Source organism: Ochotona curzoniae, unplaced genomic scaffold (assembly GCF_017591425.1).
Source record: "Ochotona curzoniae isolate NIBS_2020 unplaced genomic scaffold, NIBS_Ocur_1.0 contig_2692, whole genome shotgun sequence".
Classification (NCBI taxonomy): Eukaryota; Metazoa; Chordata; class Mammalia; order Lagomorpha; family Ochotonidae; genus Ochotona; species Ochotona curzoniae.
Genome location: NW_024465556.1, coordinates 17,122,622 through 17,141,374, shown reverse-complemented (window position 1 = coordinate 17,141,374; position 18,753 = coordinate 17,122,622). Strand labels below are relative to the sequence as shown.

The window sequence follows — 18,753 nt, the reverse complement described above, 5'->3', positions numbered from 1 at the left end:
AGAAACCATGTCTTAAATCTCCCTTTGTATCTTTAGCACTGAGAGCAGTGCCTGATAGAAAATGGACATATGTGTGCCTGTTTACCACCTGTGTGTGTGTGTATATATATAAAGATAAATTAGTAAAGACACCTGGCCTTAAAAAGAATAACAACAAGGAACAACACACACAGCCAAGACTGCATTATTGTCGCATAAAAAGTTGACTAGGAGAGAAATTCTTACCTGGCGTGTCATTACAAAATACGCATACATTGCCATGGCACTTCCGTAAGTGATGAAGTAGGTGACGGGCTCCATGATGTCCCAGGAATATTCCCACCAGGTAAGCCGGGCCAAAATGCCAAACTGTGTGGCCATGTAGGCAAGGCCACCCCATAGCACCAAGGTGGTTCTCTTCTCAGCTTTTTTGCTAATCTCAATTCGTACCTATTGGGCACATATGACCAACCATAAATAAAGCCTTCTGACAGAACCAATGAAAAATTCTTGAATCTGTTACTATTCTTCCTTAAGAAACAACTTAGTCTTAATTCTAGTAAATTTTCATATTACTTGGCTTCTTCACTGTTATCTATGGTTTTTACTAAATAAAATAATAATGTTTTACAGAGCATTGGTGTTTCATATTTCATCCTAGAAACAGCTGAAAATATGGGAGTGAGTAACTCAGTTTCAACAGCTCTTCATCTAACCGTAAGATTATCTTCTTTGAAAGAGGGAAATGAAAACATAGCAGTGTTCTCTCACTGCCACAGACAGATTTAATCTACTGTCAGTCTGAATTCACACGGCATACCCTGGCCCTGGGTAGAACGGCAGTGAGTCAGAGCATGGGCTCTGGATCTGTTTATTCTCCAACATGGAAATAATCCCATAACCCAAAAATTCAACCCCCTTACTAACTCCCACACAAATCACAAAATTACAAATACCTACTCTAAATCTTCTTCCATACTAAAACACAACCTTATCAATCACCACAAAACTAAAAAACCCCCCCCCAAAGATAATTAACACAAACTTCCCCCCCTGCTAATATTACCCGACCTCTTATAAAGAAACCCCCAAACCAATTTACATTATCCACCCACTTATACCTTTCAATAATCATTTTTACTCAACCTCTAAAATCCTACCTTCTTGTTGAGTTAAATCTCCGTGACGCACTTCTAGAAAAAAATAAAAAAAAAAACCACCCCCCTAACCCCCCCCCCCCCCAATACCAAAACACACACAACACTCACACAAGCCCTGAGAGTGTCGACAGTGGGGGCTAGTGACTGTCACCTTCGCAATAAGTCACCTGGCGAGCTATGAGGTCTATGTCAAAGAAATCAATGAAAACGGATGAAGTGCCACGCAATGACCGAGCGCTTCACCTCAATATAAACCACTAATTTTATTATTTAATTTTAATACGAGAGATAGACCTAACATATTCGACACATAGATGAGAGCGATCTAGGCGAGCAGAAATATATATATATATCACTGCTTCATCAAGAACGCTCCCCACGCTCCTACGCCATAAAATCACAGGTACAACGAGCTGCTCTATCTCTTCAATAGCAACGGAAACTTATTCCAAGACACTTCCATATGACCCACCCCCATACTTTACACACGAAACACGCTTAACAAGGCATGGAGTATTGCCTAGGGTGAAATATCCACACCTGTTCCTGTGTGACATACGGCTGTGTCGACGTGGCTGCGGGAGGAAGACACCAGCACAAGAATCCTTACCCATCATGGCTCCGATTTACAAGGCGTTCTCTTAATTCTTATCGCACTTAGAAACTTTAGAATGGTAGATTTCAGAATCTGAGAGGTTGGTTCAGGATCCAACCTCCAAGGATAGTGAAGAAAAACTGTAATTATATCTAAAAATTAAAAAAAAACCCTGTTATTAAAGGAAGTTTCCTTGCTTAATCTTTGTAATTTAATTTCTTAAAATTTAAATGCTTGCAGCCTTATTTTCAAGATGCTCATTGTGAAACATTCAAAGAAGTATAAAGGAGATCTGTATTAGAATTTTGCAACATATTCCTGCTGATTTTGTATTTGTACATAGATATATAAATATATGCAGCTAAAGATATAAAACACATTTAAAAATTGGATAATAATATACACTGTTTTAGAATTTGTTTACCATAATTCATTATGAATATTTTCTACAGAAAATTAGCTCCACAAAATCATGTTTAGCAATTGCACAATATTCCACACACTATTCACTGTTGACTTGGTTACAATCACTACCCATTGTGCTCACAACCCTTCCCAATCAGCAACTACTCCAAATCTGTCTGAAAGTGGTAAATCTGGCCAAAGGCAGTGTGGTCAGAAATCACAGCTCTAAGTTCATCATTAAGACTCCAAATTTCCTTTTACAATCTTTCCCGAGCTTTCACTGGGAGATGTTTATGGTGCCGTCCTGGAAATCAGTTGGCTAAGTGGACTGACATAGCTCAACTGCGAGAAACTTAAGAAGCAAAAACAGAAACGGTGTGCTCTGGCCGCAAGGGCCAAGCGCGAGACGGGGCTGTTCACCTTTTCCAGGGGAGCCAGCTGCTCTTTGAGCGCCTCTAATCTCTCGATGAGCTCCCTCTCCTTGTTCAGCTGGTGCTGCTCGATGCACAGTGTGGTGTACAGCTGCTGGACGAGTGTCTTCACGTCGTTCAGCGTGGCAGCATTTTCATGGCTTAGGAGGTCTGAAAAGAAAGGGGTCGCCATCTTAAAAAATGTATGTCAATCAAGAGTCACTCTCCCAGAGACTGGAAACAGCAAGAACAAGTCGGACTGATCCACTGCTGGTACCACACTCCCAGTGTTGCCCCAGGCAAAGCGATAGCTCTTCTCTCGAGAGGAGTTGTGCACGGATATAGAGCAAATTCTTCGTTGGACCAGCAGCCTGAATATTCAGAACAAAACCCACTTTTCCATTCTTGGAAGTCTAAATGCTCACAAGCTGTTAAAACTGAGGTGCGCGGTAAGAAAAACAATGCTAATAATGATATTCATTAAATAAAGACAAAAAGATAAAGCGTGTGTTAGAAATAGGGGAAGAATCAATCTGATTAGGATATTTATTAAAGCACTGATTTATAATTTATGGATTTGCTACTTGAATTGATTTTCTTGAGCAATTCTTGAAGAAAAAATACACAATTTCAAATCTGTAAATTAAAAGATATAAATAAAAATAGCATTACCCTAATAATCTTAACTTCCATAGCATACCAACTTTTACTCAATTCTGTTAAGGAAAGACAAAGAATAGTTGTATGGGTGTCAACATCACATCAGTTCTAAATGGTATGAAATTATAAGAATGACTGAAAGGGTAAAAGCTTCAATTCTTTGATTCAATGGTGTCTATTGAGAGTAGCAGCTATTTCCAGAAATCCAAAGAACATGTTTTAAGAATCTAAATCTCAGCTGATTTCAGGTATCAAGAAATTAAAACAAAAACAAAAAAAGACATTAGAACAAAGTCTTTGTTTCAGAATCTTTTTTTTAAAGATTTATTTTTATTATTTTTTATTATTGGAAAGGCGGATATACAGAGAGGAGAGACAGAGAGGAAGATCTTCCGTCCGATGATTCACTCCCCAAGTGAGCGCAACGACCAGTACTATGCCGATCCAAAGCCAGGAGCCTCTTCCGGGTCTCCCACGCGGGTGCAGGTTCCCAATGCCTTGGGCTGTCCTCGACTGCCTTCCCAGGCCACAGGCAGGGAGTTGGAAGGAAAGCAGGGCCTCTGGGATTGAACCGGCGCCCATAGGGGATCCCGGGCGTGCAAGGCGAGGACCTTAACCACTTGCGCCACCGTGCCGGGCCCTCAGAATCTTTTTTTAAAATGGATTTATTTAATTCAAAGGGAAGAATGACAAAGATATAGACACACTAGGGAGATCTTCTATTCCCTGGTTTATTCCTTGGATGCCTGGAACAGCCTTGACTTAGGCTAGGCCAGGACCGGAGGCAGGGACTCCACTGGGGCGTCCTCTGTGAGTGGTTCAGCATGCACAGACTCCAGCATATTAACAGGAAGCTGGATCAGGCTGGGATTTGAGAAGGTTCCTCACCTCGGGATTCAGTCTTTGTAAGCAATGGCTTAGCCCATGACATCTCCACACTCATCCCTAGAATCTTTATCAGCTTTAAATGTGACTCTGTTAGGCACAGCCTAAGGCTAGCCCTCTTTTAAATCAAAATAAGTAAGCCACAGTCAGAATTCATCACATATTTCAGATATTCCTCAACATGTCATTTGGTATAGCTATTGCAAAAATCCAATCAATGAAAACATTCAAATGGGGTATCAATTGGATTAAAGAGCTGAGAAATAGCATCCAACACAGTATCCTGCATGTTTCAGTGAATGTGTATGGAATTAATGAGATAAAAAAACCAAGAACACTTTTCCAAAAGTCACCTATGGCAACAGCATCTTCTTAGCACTAGTTCTAGCTTCCATTGGCATTTAATTTTCAGGTTTACAATTGCTCTCCACAGGGCTGGAGTCACTTGTCCAGAACATCAGAGGGAAGTGGCAGAGTCCAGGGTTACCTAGACCTGGGCTGAGCTCTAACGCTTCCACTGTAGCCGCAGTCATAGCTCCCCTGTAAGCTCGGCCCCCTTTTCAAAAAGATCCAGCTCCAGAAGGTATTTGTTATCTATTAACGAAATCATCTTGCTTAGATTATCCTAGGCTATCCTCAAAATTACAGGACAAGCATGGTGCTGGCAACCTACACACAGACCTGAGAAGTAAGCTTAAGAAATATTTTTGCATTCCATAATGGATTTAGTCATTGTAGAAGTAGGGTGAGGATCAATTAAGAGGTGATGATTCTTCTTCTGAATGGGTTGTAGCAACAATATGCCCAAACTATCAGAGTTTTGTAGGGAGTAGAAAAGCTATGCCTTGGGGAACAGTCAAGGACTGCTTTTTCTGTTTAAATTCTACACACTTACTTTTTCTAGTTGATTTTCAATTCCACCATATTCTCAATATACTATTTGCTTAGAAACCCAAGGAAGTAAGGAAGGGGGCAGGGAGGGAAGAAAGGAATCTGACAGAAATGTTCTCTTTCCTAACAAAGCCTGGACATGATGAAAATAAACAAATATGGAAACATAATCTGAGGATCTATAACCCTTGAAATCAGGCTTAACATTTATTTTACAGGAAAAGTAAGTTTCCATTAGAATGTCATTCACTGAAGAATTCTCAGTTCAAACACTAATATTCAGAGGCTAGAGCTCCGGTGTGCTGCACAAAGCCACCACCTGAGATGTCGGCACCTCTGCGTGCCTGCTCTTATCCTAGCTGATCCACTTGTGATCCAGCTCCCTGCCAGCGGCCTAGGGAAGCAGGGGAGGATGGTCCTTGCCCTGGGGCCCCTTCACCTGTGTGGGGGATGCAGAAAAAGCTCCTGGCTTTACCCAACTCCAGCCACTGCAGCCATGTGGGGAATGCATCAGCAGATAGGAGATCTCTGTGTCTCTCTCTCCCTCTCTAACTCTGACTTCCAAATAAATAAATAAATCCTCAAAAAAGAAAAAAAAATGTAATCAACATGAGCGAAAACTGAATAGTTTTACCGTAAATTTAAACAATATTTTGGTGGCTGCAGAAATGTTTATCAGAGGATGTAAAATTTTGGTTTACTATGTTGCTTTTATATTCTTGAAAACTGCTAGGAGAGTAGATTTTAAGTGTTCTTTTAACATTTAAGTAAACATTTTGTAAGGAAATGCATATTGTAATTAGCTTAATTTGGCTTTTCCAGACCTGTATACATTTTGTACAACACTACATAATAAATAGAGAGAGAGAGAGAGAGAGAGATTCTTCTAAAAAACAACACATGCCTTTTGGCTGCCCAAGCTGCGTCCGCAGACCAGCGCCCTGCACAGCAGAGGCTTCGACTCCACCCCACACAGATCACTTTCATCTGAATTTCTATGTTGGTTCCTCCCAATACAGAACAACAGAAACGGAATTCCAGCTCAGCAGACTGACAAGCTGTAAAACCACTCTAAAACAGGATGTGCAGATTTCATCACAGCAGGGCATAACGAATTCATTCTGTCTTAAAACTGCAGTACATTGTATGAGTGCTTGTACCTTTAACTGAGCTACTTGTTTCATAGTCTGTAAATACATTGCATTTTTGTCTTTTGCTATAGACTGTTGCAGCCTCAATGACTGAATATATGTCACTTTAGGACGTGTACGTGTATATATGTAGGAAAAAGTACTATGTCAAAGGTACATGGATCAGAAACTCGAATTCTGAGCAAGAAGCAAATGCCAAGCATACTGAAACAATCCAGAGACCTTCCTAACTGTAACAACCCAGAAGCCATTAGAGGAAGAACTGATGTAAAGTGTCACATTTTCTACATAAAAGGACCCATAATATGAATATCAACTTTTTTTGAAGATTCATTTTCACTGGAAAGTCAGATATACAGAGAGGAGAGACAGATGAAGACCTTCCATCCACTGATTCACTCTCCAACTGGTTGCAATTGCCGTCACTGAGCTGATCTTAAGCTAGGAGCCAGGAGTCTCTTCTGGGTCTCCCACATGGGTGCAGAGTCCCAAGGCTTTGGCCTGTCCTTGACTGCTTTCCCAGGCCACAAGCAGGGAGCTGGATGGGATGTGGGGCCATTAGGAAATGAACCAGAGCTCATTTGGGATTCTGGCTCATGTAAGGCAACAATTTTAGCCACTAGGATACAGCACTGGGTCCATGAATATCAACTTTTAAACAAATTAAAAATAGTAAAGCAAGTTAAAATCACAACATGAATCTTAATTATTTAAAATAGTTATTTATTTTGAAAATCATAGTTACACAGAGAAATGGACAGAGAGAAATCTTCCATCTACTTGTTTACTCCTCCAAATGGCTGCAATGACCAGGGCTGGGCCAGGCCAAAGCCTGGATGCACATGGGTGTAGGGGACAGCACTTGGACCATCTTCTGCAGTTTTCCTAGGCCTTTCGCAGGGAGTTGGTTTGGAAGTCGAATAGCTGGAAATGATCTGGGGCCCATAAGGGAGGCCCTATCAGGCACAGCTTCTCAGCTACAGCTCTGCCTGCTGTGTTACAAGACTGGCCCAGTTAGTACCCTTATGAGTACAAACCAGGGAAGCCCTTCTAGATACAAAAGGGCAAGGCTGTACTTTTTAAAGTTTTCTTGAAGGTAATATCATGTTGCTAAAATATTGCTATGGTAGAAGAAAACAATAAGCCCATGCTCCTGACCCTGCAGAAAATCTGTTCCTGTATGTACAGACAAAGTTGTAGGAAGAGGAAAATAAGTCTGCCAAATGCTTAACAATACTTCAGGGTGACTGGTGTGTGCTTCACTAACACGCAATTAGACGTTTATTAGTGTTTCTGTACACGCCATCAATTCGGGGATAATTAAGGTGCAGAAAGGCAGCGGAGATATGCTAACAAACGGCTATGAACAATTCTCAGCTACAAACCTGGTTTGGGCTTCTGGAGTCTTTACAAAGTGACGGTTCTCGTGGATGAATGGTTTGCCCATTCCAATCTTTCTACCCACTGACATCATTAAGAGAAGCAAGGTCTCCAGCACTGAGAAAAGGGCTTTGTGGTGTCAATCACAGTGATTTTCCTTTGCAGGAAACATAATTACCAGTGACACAGGGTATATTCCCTTCCCTAAGATGAAGGGCAGGGTAGTTAAGTACCGCTGCCACGTCGACCGCGATAAATGGCTTTTCATGTTCCTTTCCATGTTTTCCTCTCTTCCAGATTTAGATTAAATTATAAACTTGTCTAATTGCAGAAATAGTTACTCCTCCCATCCTTCAGTGGTCAGAGAGGAAATTGGCTAAACATAGCTACAGGAACCAAAGAATGTGACACAGCTTGCATCCAGCCCTACCGTCCTGACACGTTCCCTGTTCCATTTCTGTTTCCTCCTGCCACTTCCCTCCAACTGTGGGGTTGGGTACAAGCTTTTAAGCGTCCGTGACTCCGAGGGACAGCCAATCCCACATACACATTAAATGTGGCTTTACTAGATTTGCTAGGAACAAGCCCTCTATCCTCAATGCTTCGAGATGTGGGGAATTAGGGTGTACCAGCACACAGCATTTTATAGAGCATTTTAGTTCCCAGGTGCTGCTCAGAAACAGGGAAAAGAAGAAACAGGAGAGAGAAGTGAAAGATAAAGGGGGGTGAGGAGTGAACAGAAACATTTGTGTCAAAAAGTAAAAACTGTCCTAGGAAACTGTTCCTTCCTGAACTATTTTCACTTTTATAAAGCAAACCTCATCCGTCTGTCCCACCTGTATATAGAAACCCTGTGTTACTCTTTGTTATCTGATGCCCAAGGCAGTTGTACAGCACTGTCTTCCCAACATCTACTCTTTTCCCTGAGGAGGTACAGTGTAGTGTGTCAAACACTTGGCACAGTGGTTAGGATGCAGCTGGGGATGCCCGCACCCGCCCCACATCTGGGTACAACTCCTGGCTTTGCTCCCGATTCCAGGTTCCTACTAATCTACATCTTGGAAATCAGAAATATAAGGCAGAGGGTTGGGGCAGCCAGCAACACAATCAAATGAATTCCCTGCCTTACTTTTCAGTTTCTCTCTTTACCTTCCTTAGTCAACTTGGGAATCATCTTATTTGAAGACATACAATGTTTATTTCTGTTCAAAAACATAGTATTAAACAAATGCTTGCTATTTATTAGCTAAAATATCATTAGCTTTGGACAATATATAGAAGCTCTTCAATTTTCTTGATTGCTACATTGTGTATAGGCATATGTTAGCAAATTTTTATAATGTTACTGTCTCAACAAAAATCTAAATAGAATCAACTACATAATTCACAAAAGTTCTGAGTTCAATGATACTTGTATTTCTATTACTTTAAAAGAAATTTTAATGCAGGAATAAAAAAGAAAAATATATTAACAAAGCTGATAAACACAAGTTATTTCAAAGTTGGTGTACTCAAGTTATTTCAGCTCAATCAAATCTGATTCAATGTCTTACCACTTAAAAGAATATTTGAATTTAAAAAATTTTATTGGAAAGGCAGATCAGATTTACAGAGATGAGGAGAGACAGACAGAAAGATCTTCCATCTATGATTTACTCCCCAAAGGGCTGTAACAGCTCGAGATGAGATGATATAAAGCCTGGAGCCAGCGAGCCTCCTCCGGGTCTCCCACGTGGGTGCAGAGATTCAAGGCTTTGGGCCGTCCTCAACTGCCTTTCCAGGCTACAAACAGGCAGCTGGATGGGAAGTGCAGCAGCTGGGATATGAACTGCTGCTCATATGGGATCCAGCACTTACAAGGTGAGGATTTAGCTAACTGAGCCATCATGCCAGGCACAGGATATTTTTCCATTCTTACTACTTAAAAGGATTATGTCTCTAAACTTTTTTTCCCTCAAGTTAGTTCTTTGTAACCTGGTGGGAGCCAAGAAGAGACTCCAGCCTCTGAACAGCCAAATGTTATCCAGTTAACTACACCCCAACCCCCAAAGTAACTAGCAGAATTCAGGTAAGAGGTGAGTCACTTCTAGTTGGCTGAGGATCTGTGAAAGAAAGGACAGGATCATTCAAGCCTTCAATGTAACTTCTTCTTTTTTTAAAGTTAAGATTTATTTATTTGAAAGGCAGCAGAGGTGGGGGGAGAGAGAGATAAAGAGAGAGAAATTTTTCATCCACTGGTTCACTCCCCAAATGGCTGCAACAGCTTGGGCTAGGTCAGGCTAGGCTAGGTGCCTGGTGCTTTCTCTGTGTCTCCCATTGAGTGCGGACACCTAATCACTTGGGCCATCTTCCACTGCTTTTCCAGGCTATTAGCAGGGACCTGGATTGGAAGTGGAGCAGCCAAGACACAAACTGGTGCCCATATGGGATGAAGTGCTGCAGGCTTAACACACTATGACACAGCACTAGCCCCTCCAAGGCAATTTTGCCATGAGGAAACACGATTAGGAAGAAAGAGGGACATGGGTACCATAGGCAGAGGAAAGAAAGGTGAGCAAATACTGAATGACATGGTTAGTAAAACAATGCACAGAGGAGGAAAAGTAGGTAAGATGTAACATAGCAAAGAGATAATTTAAAAAGCTAGATGTGGACTAGATTATAGAGACATTTGATATTTCAACCTTTACTCAGGAATTTTTGTCCAACAGACTCATTTCTCAAAAGCAGAATCAAAAAGAATGGTTATCTTAGGAGGCTAACGGAAGAAGTGGTGGTGGTGCAAGGTGTATTGCAAATAGCCGTTAAGTGACAATGTCAAAATGAGAAAGTGACCAAAGTAGACACGTTATTTAGCCATCAGTATTGTACAGAGCCCCACAGAATCTGGGCTGACAAGAAAACTCAGAAATACCATGTATTTAAAATTTTGGTATTTTATTCATAATGGATTGTTTTGGTACTCCCTTCAATTTTTTCAAAACAGTGTTTTAAAATCTTACTTATCTTGATGACCAAGCTTTTTGTGACCTCTTAAAATCTGTACCCGAGGTGAGTACCTCAACTTTTCATACAAAGTCTTACATAGGCTCAGAAATTCCTAAGGTTTATTGTACAATAACTGACTTTAAGTCATCAAAATTGAAAAGATTAATATCTGTTACAATGTGAAAGAGATCAGGAATGCCCAAACTTTGTTTTTTTTAGAATTTCCTTTATGTTGTTATTAAAATGACTGAGCTGGTACAGAAGGAAGGCATTTCTTCAGGTAAGACATCCGTTCAAGTGAAATGCAGCGCCTGCCAGTTAATAAAACATCTCAGCGCTGAAACAGAATCTAACTGGTTTCAATCAATAAACTTGCCACGTGCTAGGAACTCAATGAGTAGCTCAACTGAGCAGGAACCCAGCTACACAACATGGTCAGTGTTCTCTGAGTATTGTCTGTTTCTCAGGTTACCCAGGGGAAAAAAACAAAGTTTTTTCCAAAAACCACCCCCATACTTCTGGGCCAGCGTCCAGGTCGATGTCTTACCTCTCTTTGGTGGCCGCACATGATACGTGAAGTCATTGATGACCAGCTTGAAGTCATCAAGGAGGAGGAGGTCTATTCCCGTGGAAGCAGCAACGCGTACCCCATCTGTGGAAATGTTAGGTAAGACCTGTCATATGTCTGCCATTACAGAAGTATGATCAGGAAAAAGTGACCCCTAAAACAGACTTTAGCAATTATCTCTTTCCTGTTTATAGATTGTAGTTAGTGATTTTTTTAAAAAAAGATTTATTTTTTTTTTTAAATTGGAAAGTCAGATTTTAAAGAGGAAAGACAGACAGAAAGATCTTCTGAAGCCAGGAGCCAGGAGCTCTTCCGGGTCTTCCATGTGGGCATAGGGTCCCAAAGCTTTGGATCGTCCTCTGCTGCTTTCCCAGGCCAGAAACAGAGAACTGCATAGGAAGTGGAGCAGCCAGAGTAGGAACCAGCGCTCACATGAGATCTTGGCGCATGCAAGACGAGGACTTTAGCCACTATGCTATTGAGCCAGGCCCTGTAGTTAGCTTTTTACCTCATCTCCAGTTCTATGCTAACCAAAGCTTAGATTTAGGCTGAAGCTCTTTCTTCTCAGGCCTCAGGTTTTGTGATGATTTAGCAGCTGCTTTTCTTGCAGAACTGTATGAATGAGTGAAATAATGACTGGCCACAGATCTAGAGATTTCTGTTTATGATGGAAACAATAAAAGCAAAAATTCTAACATTATGGAGCTTTGCAGTAGAGTCACCGTTAAGCTGCCAGTAATTCAGTTGGGAACAATGCTAACAATAGCAAACAACACGGTCCACTAATTCTGTTACTAAATGAGTTGAGAACTGACTATAATTAAGATACTTGCAATTACAGACAGGCAGTTATTGCTTACAAGTGGTGAATCCAGATGAAGGGTAAGTAGGTGTTTACAGTATTAATTTTTGTAGTTTTTAATAATTTTCAAATTTTCAAAGAAGAAACAGGTCAAAAATTAAGGCATTTTAAGAAATAAGCAAATGAAACATGGGACTGGGTACTGTAGCACAGCATGATAAGCTCCCGCTGTGAAAACCCATCTCCCATCGGGGAGGTGTCAGTTCAAGACCTGGACGCTGTTTCTGATCCGGCTGCCTGTAATGCATCCTGGGAGGCAGCAGGTACGGTCTAGCCGCCTGGGCTCCTGTTCCCCACATGGGAGACCCAGATGGAGCTTCGTGCTCCTGGATTCTGCCTGGTCCAGTCCTTGATGCTGTGCGAATCTGACAAGTGAACCAGTGGATAAAGGTGTGAACACTCACTCTCTCTGCCTTCATAAGCAAATAAAATAAAACATAAAAAAACACACATATCTCATGTCAAATGGGAATTTTTAGTGCCTTAATATTCTTTTCAAACCATGAAGTTTCATTTTTTGTAAACTTGTATGTGAAAAACATAATAAGATCCAAGAGAATTTATATTTCCTATCTCTAGAGATGAAGACTCAACTGGTAGAATAATAAATTCTGCAGCAAAGGTGCTGATCAAAGGTCTGGATAATGTGAAAATGGGACTGGCTGTTCCTCCTTGTCTGTGGCATTCTATGTGAGTAGTTTCTGAATGAGACACATGCTAAACCTGGACATTCTGAGAACCCCTGGAAAAGTAGTAGCTTTGCTTCCTGGCATATGCTAATCAAAAAATATGTTTTACAAAGTTAACACTATGTGACCTTTTCACAGTGATGTGTGCCTAGATACAGCCTGGGGGAAATGAGGAGTGTCTGGGAATTAACAAGGAATGTGTGTGTGGGGGGGACACAGGAAAGGCATTGTTTGGCTTGGCAGTTGAACTGCTGTTAGGGACACCTGAGTTTGGGTTTCAGCCTCACTCCCTTTCCAGCTTCCTGCTAAAGTTCACCCTGGGAGACAGTAGGCGATGGTTCAGTCTTGAACCACCTGGGAAACCTGGATCAAGTTTCCGGCCTCAGGCTTGCTCTGCTTCAGCCCCAGCTGCTGCCAGCATTTAGAGAGTGAACCAGAAGATGGACGTTCTTTCAAATAAACTTGTCAAAAATGAAAAATAATACCTGGTGAGTAGACTGCAACTCTGTCGATTCCCCGGTCTTCTTCCTGCAGTTGTCGTAAAAACACACCCACAGAGTCGGAGATGGGCTTGAGCGTGAACTGGCAGCGCTCGCGCCGGGACGGCAGCCTCACGGATATCACAGGCAGTCCGTTCTGGTAAACCACTGTCACATCTGAAGCAAAAACACCACCACATACGATCATTGGAGTTAACGATACGTGGAAGCTCTTTGCCCAGGGCTGGGAGTATTTTATTATTATTGATGATTAATGGGGTTTGAAATATTTTCAAATCAGAGTCAAGCTGGCAGCAATGACACGCTGGGGATCCCTCCCTGCAGAGGCACCAAAAGCCACACACACTCCAAAACTCCTTTCACAAGAGCTACAGAAGCTGGACGAGACTGCAGAGTCTCACCTTGTTAGAATCCTAAGAAAAGTCACACTGCAGAAAGGGGATAGCCTTGTCAGTCTTCACAGACGTATTCATGGGCTTAGAGAGAACCAGCAGGTTGTTCAGAATTTCTAGAAAGACAGCCATAAAAGCAGCCTGCTGGTTGTGACTCACCGTAAGGCACAGTTGATGCTGTGCAGCAGCAGACACCAGGGCTGCCAGAGAACCATGACCTCACTGAAGAGCCAAACAAGATTTGAGAAACCAATGTCTAGGAACTGAAACGCCATGTTCAGATCAAGTTTTCAAAATGGCTGTTTCAGGGAAACTCAACAAAACGCAAGAGGATACAGAGAAAGGATTTGATATTTAACAGAGTCTTGATAAGGAAATAGAAATGAAAAATAAATCAAGCAACTTCCCTTCAACTAAAAAATACACTAAGTGAAATTTAAGAAATGTAGAAGCAAGTATCGGGAGAAGACGAGACGGAGCAGAAGAAATCGGTGAGCTTAAAGTCAGGCTATTTGAAAATTACAATTGAAAAGAACAAAGAAGAATGAATTGGGAATAATGAAGAAAGCTTTAAGGAAACAGGGAATAGCAATAAAAGAACAGCTATGTGAATTACTGAGATTCTAGAGAGATGCGAGAATGCCAAGGTGGCAGAACGTATGTTCAGAGATGTAATGACAGAAAACCTCCTGAGCCTAGACAGAGACAATTTAATCCAGCTTCTTGCTAAGCTGCCTTGGAGGCAGCAGATGATGGCCCAAATATTTTGCTTTCTACCAAAGTAGATCTGTGTGAGAGATCCAGAAAAAACTCCTGGTTTCACCCTGGACTAGCCCTGTTGTCACAGGCATGAGAGAAACGAACAAGCAGATGGAAGATCTCTTTCTCTGCTACTCTGCTTTTCAAATAAATAAATCTTCAAAAAAAAAAAAAAAGAAGCAGATTTAAATAGATGTTTCTCCAAGAAAGATACACAAATGGCCAATAGGTATATGAATAAATGCTGAGCATAACTAATCATCAAGGAAGTGCACATCAAATTCACAATGAGATAGCACCTTACTTCAGCGCAAACAATAATTATCAACAAGACAAAAGATTAAAAGTACTGGTGGTGGTGGGTCTGGCATGGCGGCATGGCCAGCTAATCCTCTGCCTGTAGTTATGGCATCCCATACAGGTGCCAGCTGTTCCACTTTGAATTCAGCTTCTTATTTATGGCCTAGGGGAGCAGCAGAGGATGATTCAAATTTTTGGGCTCCTGCACCTATGTGGGAACCCAAAAAAGCTCCTGGCTTCAGATCGGCTCAGCTCTAGCTGTTGCAGCCACTTGCGGAGTGAACCAGAGGATGACATTTCTCTTCACCTCTCCTTCTCTCTATAAATCTGCCTTTCCAATAAAAATAAACAAATCTTAAAAAAAAAAAAAAGAAAGAAAATGTGGCACACATACTGATGAAATTTTATTGTGTGTAACAGCACGGATGGAAACAGAGGTCATCATGTTTAGTGAAATAAGCCAAGTACAGTACAGAATAATAAACATCCCATGACAGCACTCATACACGGAGTCTAAAAAACAGGTGATCTCATGGAGATTAGAATTTAATGGCAGTTACCAGAGGCTGGGGAAGAATGGGGAAGGAGAGATGGTGAGGGGTTGATGCGTACTAGGTTATATCAAGATAAGAATAAAGTTCTACTGCACAGCAGAATGAAATAAGCCAGTCAGAGAGACAATACCATCTGTTCTCCTTATCTTGGAGCTAATATAAATAAATGTCTGTATGCATCAGTTTTCCTGCAAACAGTGTTTTGTCAAACTTTATTTTAAATCTTTATCAAATAAATACTTAAAAATGATAAACAATTATAGTTTTAATTAACCATGGCTACTTGAGAATTAACTGTGTTTGACATGTTTTTAGTCTGACTGTTGTTTATAGTCCTTTCATACACTCCTGCTGAGCCAACTTTTATTTTTTACTTGTAGTACCGTTTATTTAGTGGAACCTTAAGCCTTTTGCTATTAATGTAAATTAACAATATTATCCCCAAAATAAAAAAGGGAAAAAAAAAAGAAGTCTTTTAGAATTGAACTTTTTTCAAAGAATACTTAAGAATATCCCTTTTAATTTTTTGTTGAACTGACTTCTCACTTAATTTATTTCTCAGGAAATGGGCCAGCAACTGACTTCTGAGTGGTTCAGGAGAGGCCTTCTTGAGAACATGAAGTCAAATTCTTGGTATTGGTGAATAAATGCTAAACTTCCACTTAGCAAGACTTTCTTAAGTGGACAGATTGTTGGGCCAGATTCCACAGCCTGCAGGAGGTAGCTCTTTGAGACCACAAACTTTCAAGAATTCCTACAGAATGACATCGGTTTTTTTAAGGTTTATTTTTTTTTATTTTTTTTTTTACTGGAAAGGTGGATATACAGAGAGGAGAGACAGAGAGGAAGATCTTTTGTCCGATGATTCACTCCCCAAGTGACCGCAATGGCTGATGCTATGCTGATCCGAAGCCAGGAGCCTCTTCTGGGTCTCCCACGCGGGTGCAGGGTCCCAAAGCTTTGGGCCGTCCTCTGCTGCTTTCCCGGGCCACAGGCAGGGAGCTGGAAGGGAAGCGGGGCTGCCGGGATAGAACCGGCACCCATATGGGATCCCGGGCGTGCAAGGTGAGGACCTTAACCACTTGCGCCACCGCGCCGGGCCCCAGAATGACATCTTAAAGAACTCTGACGCGTGAGACTCTTACTCAAGGACAGTCAATCCGTAGTCATAGTACAATATCATATCCCAGGAACAGATAAATAAGCATTTCACTCAATGGACATATTTTGAGACAATCCCTTTCATGTGCTCATTAACATCTTTCTGAGCTTAACCTGATGGAAAAGTTAAATGATCTGGGATTTCACTGAGAGAGAGAGAGAGAAAGAGACACTGTTATAAGCTGGACAATTGAAGAAATAGCTCCAAGAATATAGCACAAAATTCCTTATTTCCTTATCTTTTCCTCAGCAGTCTTGATTGGCAGCTCCGGCATCCATACGAACTCTGGTTCCAGTCCTACCTGCTATTAGCAGCACTGAGAACTACTCATTTTTATTGTATCTCTGATAATTAATATTACTTAGGAAGCTGTTCTGGCCTACTCCTGTGGTTTAGAATGTGGCTGAAGCCTCAAGGATGCAACAGATTTAATGAACTCTTGCTGTGCCTCCCTCCTTTCTGATCTTCAGGCCACGGATCCTGCCCTCCGTGGCATTCATTTCACTTCTTCCTTTCCCATAGTTGGCCTGGTCTGCTTTCTTCTCCTAGTAATGTTAAGTTAGAAGCTGTCTCAGGCTGTAAGCTGAGGCGGCACAGGGTTCAACCCATTTCTTTCCCTTTTTTTTTTCCCCAGAGTTAATAGCATAACATCTGAAAACAGTCATTTCAGATACTTTGCCTGGAGTTTGGGTTGTTTACTGAAGTAGTTCCCATTGTGAATACACAGCCTGAATTTTTACACAAAACTAAATGAAAGCAAAACCAGAAATCTATATTGCCCACTAGGCTCCTAAATCTGTGTTGTGAAAACTGTTCACCTTATATAAATTACTTTTGTAAAAGCAAATTAAAAAAAAAATCTCTAAAAAAAACTTCCAAAGCAGTAGTCTATGTTTCCTAAGAAAGAACAGGTTGAAATTAAATAGGAAGTTAATGTACAGCATATGCTATCTAAAGTTTACAACAGCTTACTGTCATTTCCCTTATTTTTTTCTAAGAGAATCATCAGCAATCAATCTAGTACCCCTTTAAAGTCTCAGGCAATGACATATGAATATTTTCTCTCCCATGGGTAGTAAAGATGATGATGATATCAAAATGTGGTAGCTGACTTACACACCTGGTATTTTCACCCCCAATGACTCATTTTCAATATGTGAAAGGAACCAACTAAACAAAAGCTCTCAGGAGGAGGTGGAGGTAAATTCAAATAAAAGATAGGAATCTGTGAATATTAAACACCTCACATTTGGAACATCAGTTTCACAGGTACTTGCTTAGGGATTACTATTTTAAAATAGCTTAGACAAAGTCAACAGAGAAAATGAAGGTCTTTCACACCTAGTTTAACTTTTTTTCCGCCCTTCAAAGAACATGGAGCCTCTCAAAGGAATGAAATGTGAAAGCTTTGAGAAACTCAGCATGGAATAACAAATTTCAGAACTGAGAAACGTTTACTATAACACTGCTTTTGAAATAACCCCCCAGGTCTCCTTCCTCCCCACACACTAGACTGTACTGCAAATGTTACCTTTCTTGGTTTGTAATCAAAAAAAAAAAATAATTATTACCAAACTCCCTTAAGTTTAACAATATATAAAATACAGGGTGACTGTAGTGAAGTCACAATGGACAGTTACAATAAAGACCCTTGTCAGCTAGTATTCCTTATAGAGATAAATATTTTTGAAGTGTAAATGATCTCAAGGGACTGGTTGGATTTTCAAAATCTTTTATTTCTGCATCAATAGCAGTGTGTTATAATGAAACCTAGAAATTTTAGGACATCTGTTATGAACACTTAATGCCAGAAAATAAGTATTAAAAATGAAAAAGCTATGGAACTGTATGGAATAAGTAAAGCAATGCTGAACTACAAATATTTGAGGATGAAGAAAGAATAGTTTTTCTTCTCTTTTATTGAGTTGAGAGAGAGAGTTCCCATCCACATACACACCCCTGCATCAGCTACCAACTGGTAGCAATGAGGAGTTGGAGCAGGGAATCTAATCAAGGCATTCAGAATACGGGCATCACAACCACTCCTCCAAATATCTCCACCCCAATTAGGAATCGATTTTTAAGACATCAGGATCAGGAAAAGAGTGATAAAATACAAGTTTTTGGAAAACAAAAAATATAAGCTTATTTTGATGCAAAAAAGTTGGAAATGCACAGCTTTTTTTTTTTTAAATCAAATTTATTTGAAAGGGAGAGAGACAGAGAGAGAGAGGAGAGAGGGAGAGAAAGAGAACACACTATCTTACATCCACTGATTCATTCCCAAATTCCTGTAAAAGCAGGGACTAGGCAGGCTGAAGCCTGGAGGCAGGAGCTCCCTCTGGGTCTCCCAGCCTGGTGGTAGGGCTCAAGGTGCCTGAGCCATCATCTGCTGCTTTCCAGGAAGCTGGATGGAAGCAAAGGTATGTCTTGATCCACAGATTCTCTGATATGATATGACAA

The 18,753-nt window shown here is 40.8% G+C and overlaps 1 protein-coding gene across 2 annotated transcripts in view; it reads right to left on the bottom strand.

The window, feature by feature from the left end:
* MCU (mitochondrial calcium uniporter) overlaps positions 1–18,753 on the bottom strand; it is a 152,586-nt gene that overhangs the window by 10,649 nt on the left and 123,184 nt on the right. For both annotated transcript variants that reach the window (XM_040975928.1, XM_040975929.1), the window contains exons 3-6: positions 13,109–13,279; positions 11,052–11,156; positions 2,560–2,720; positions 226–429 (exon numbers count right to left, since the gene is read on the bottom strand). In XM_040975928.1, coding sequence (XP_040831862.1) covers positions 226–429; positions 2,560–2,720; positions 11,052–11,156; positions 13,109–13,279 — 641 coding nt within the window. The remainder of the gene's footprint in view (positions 1–225; positions 430–2,559; positions 2,721–11,051; positions 11,157–13,108; positions 13,280–18,753) is intronic.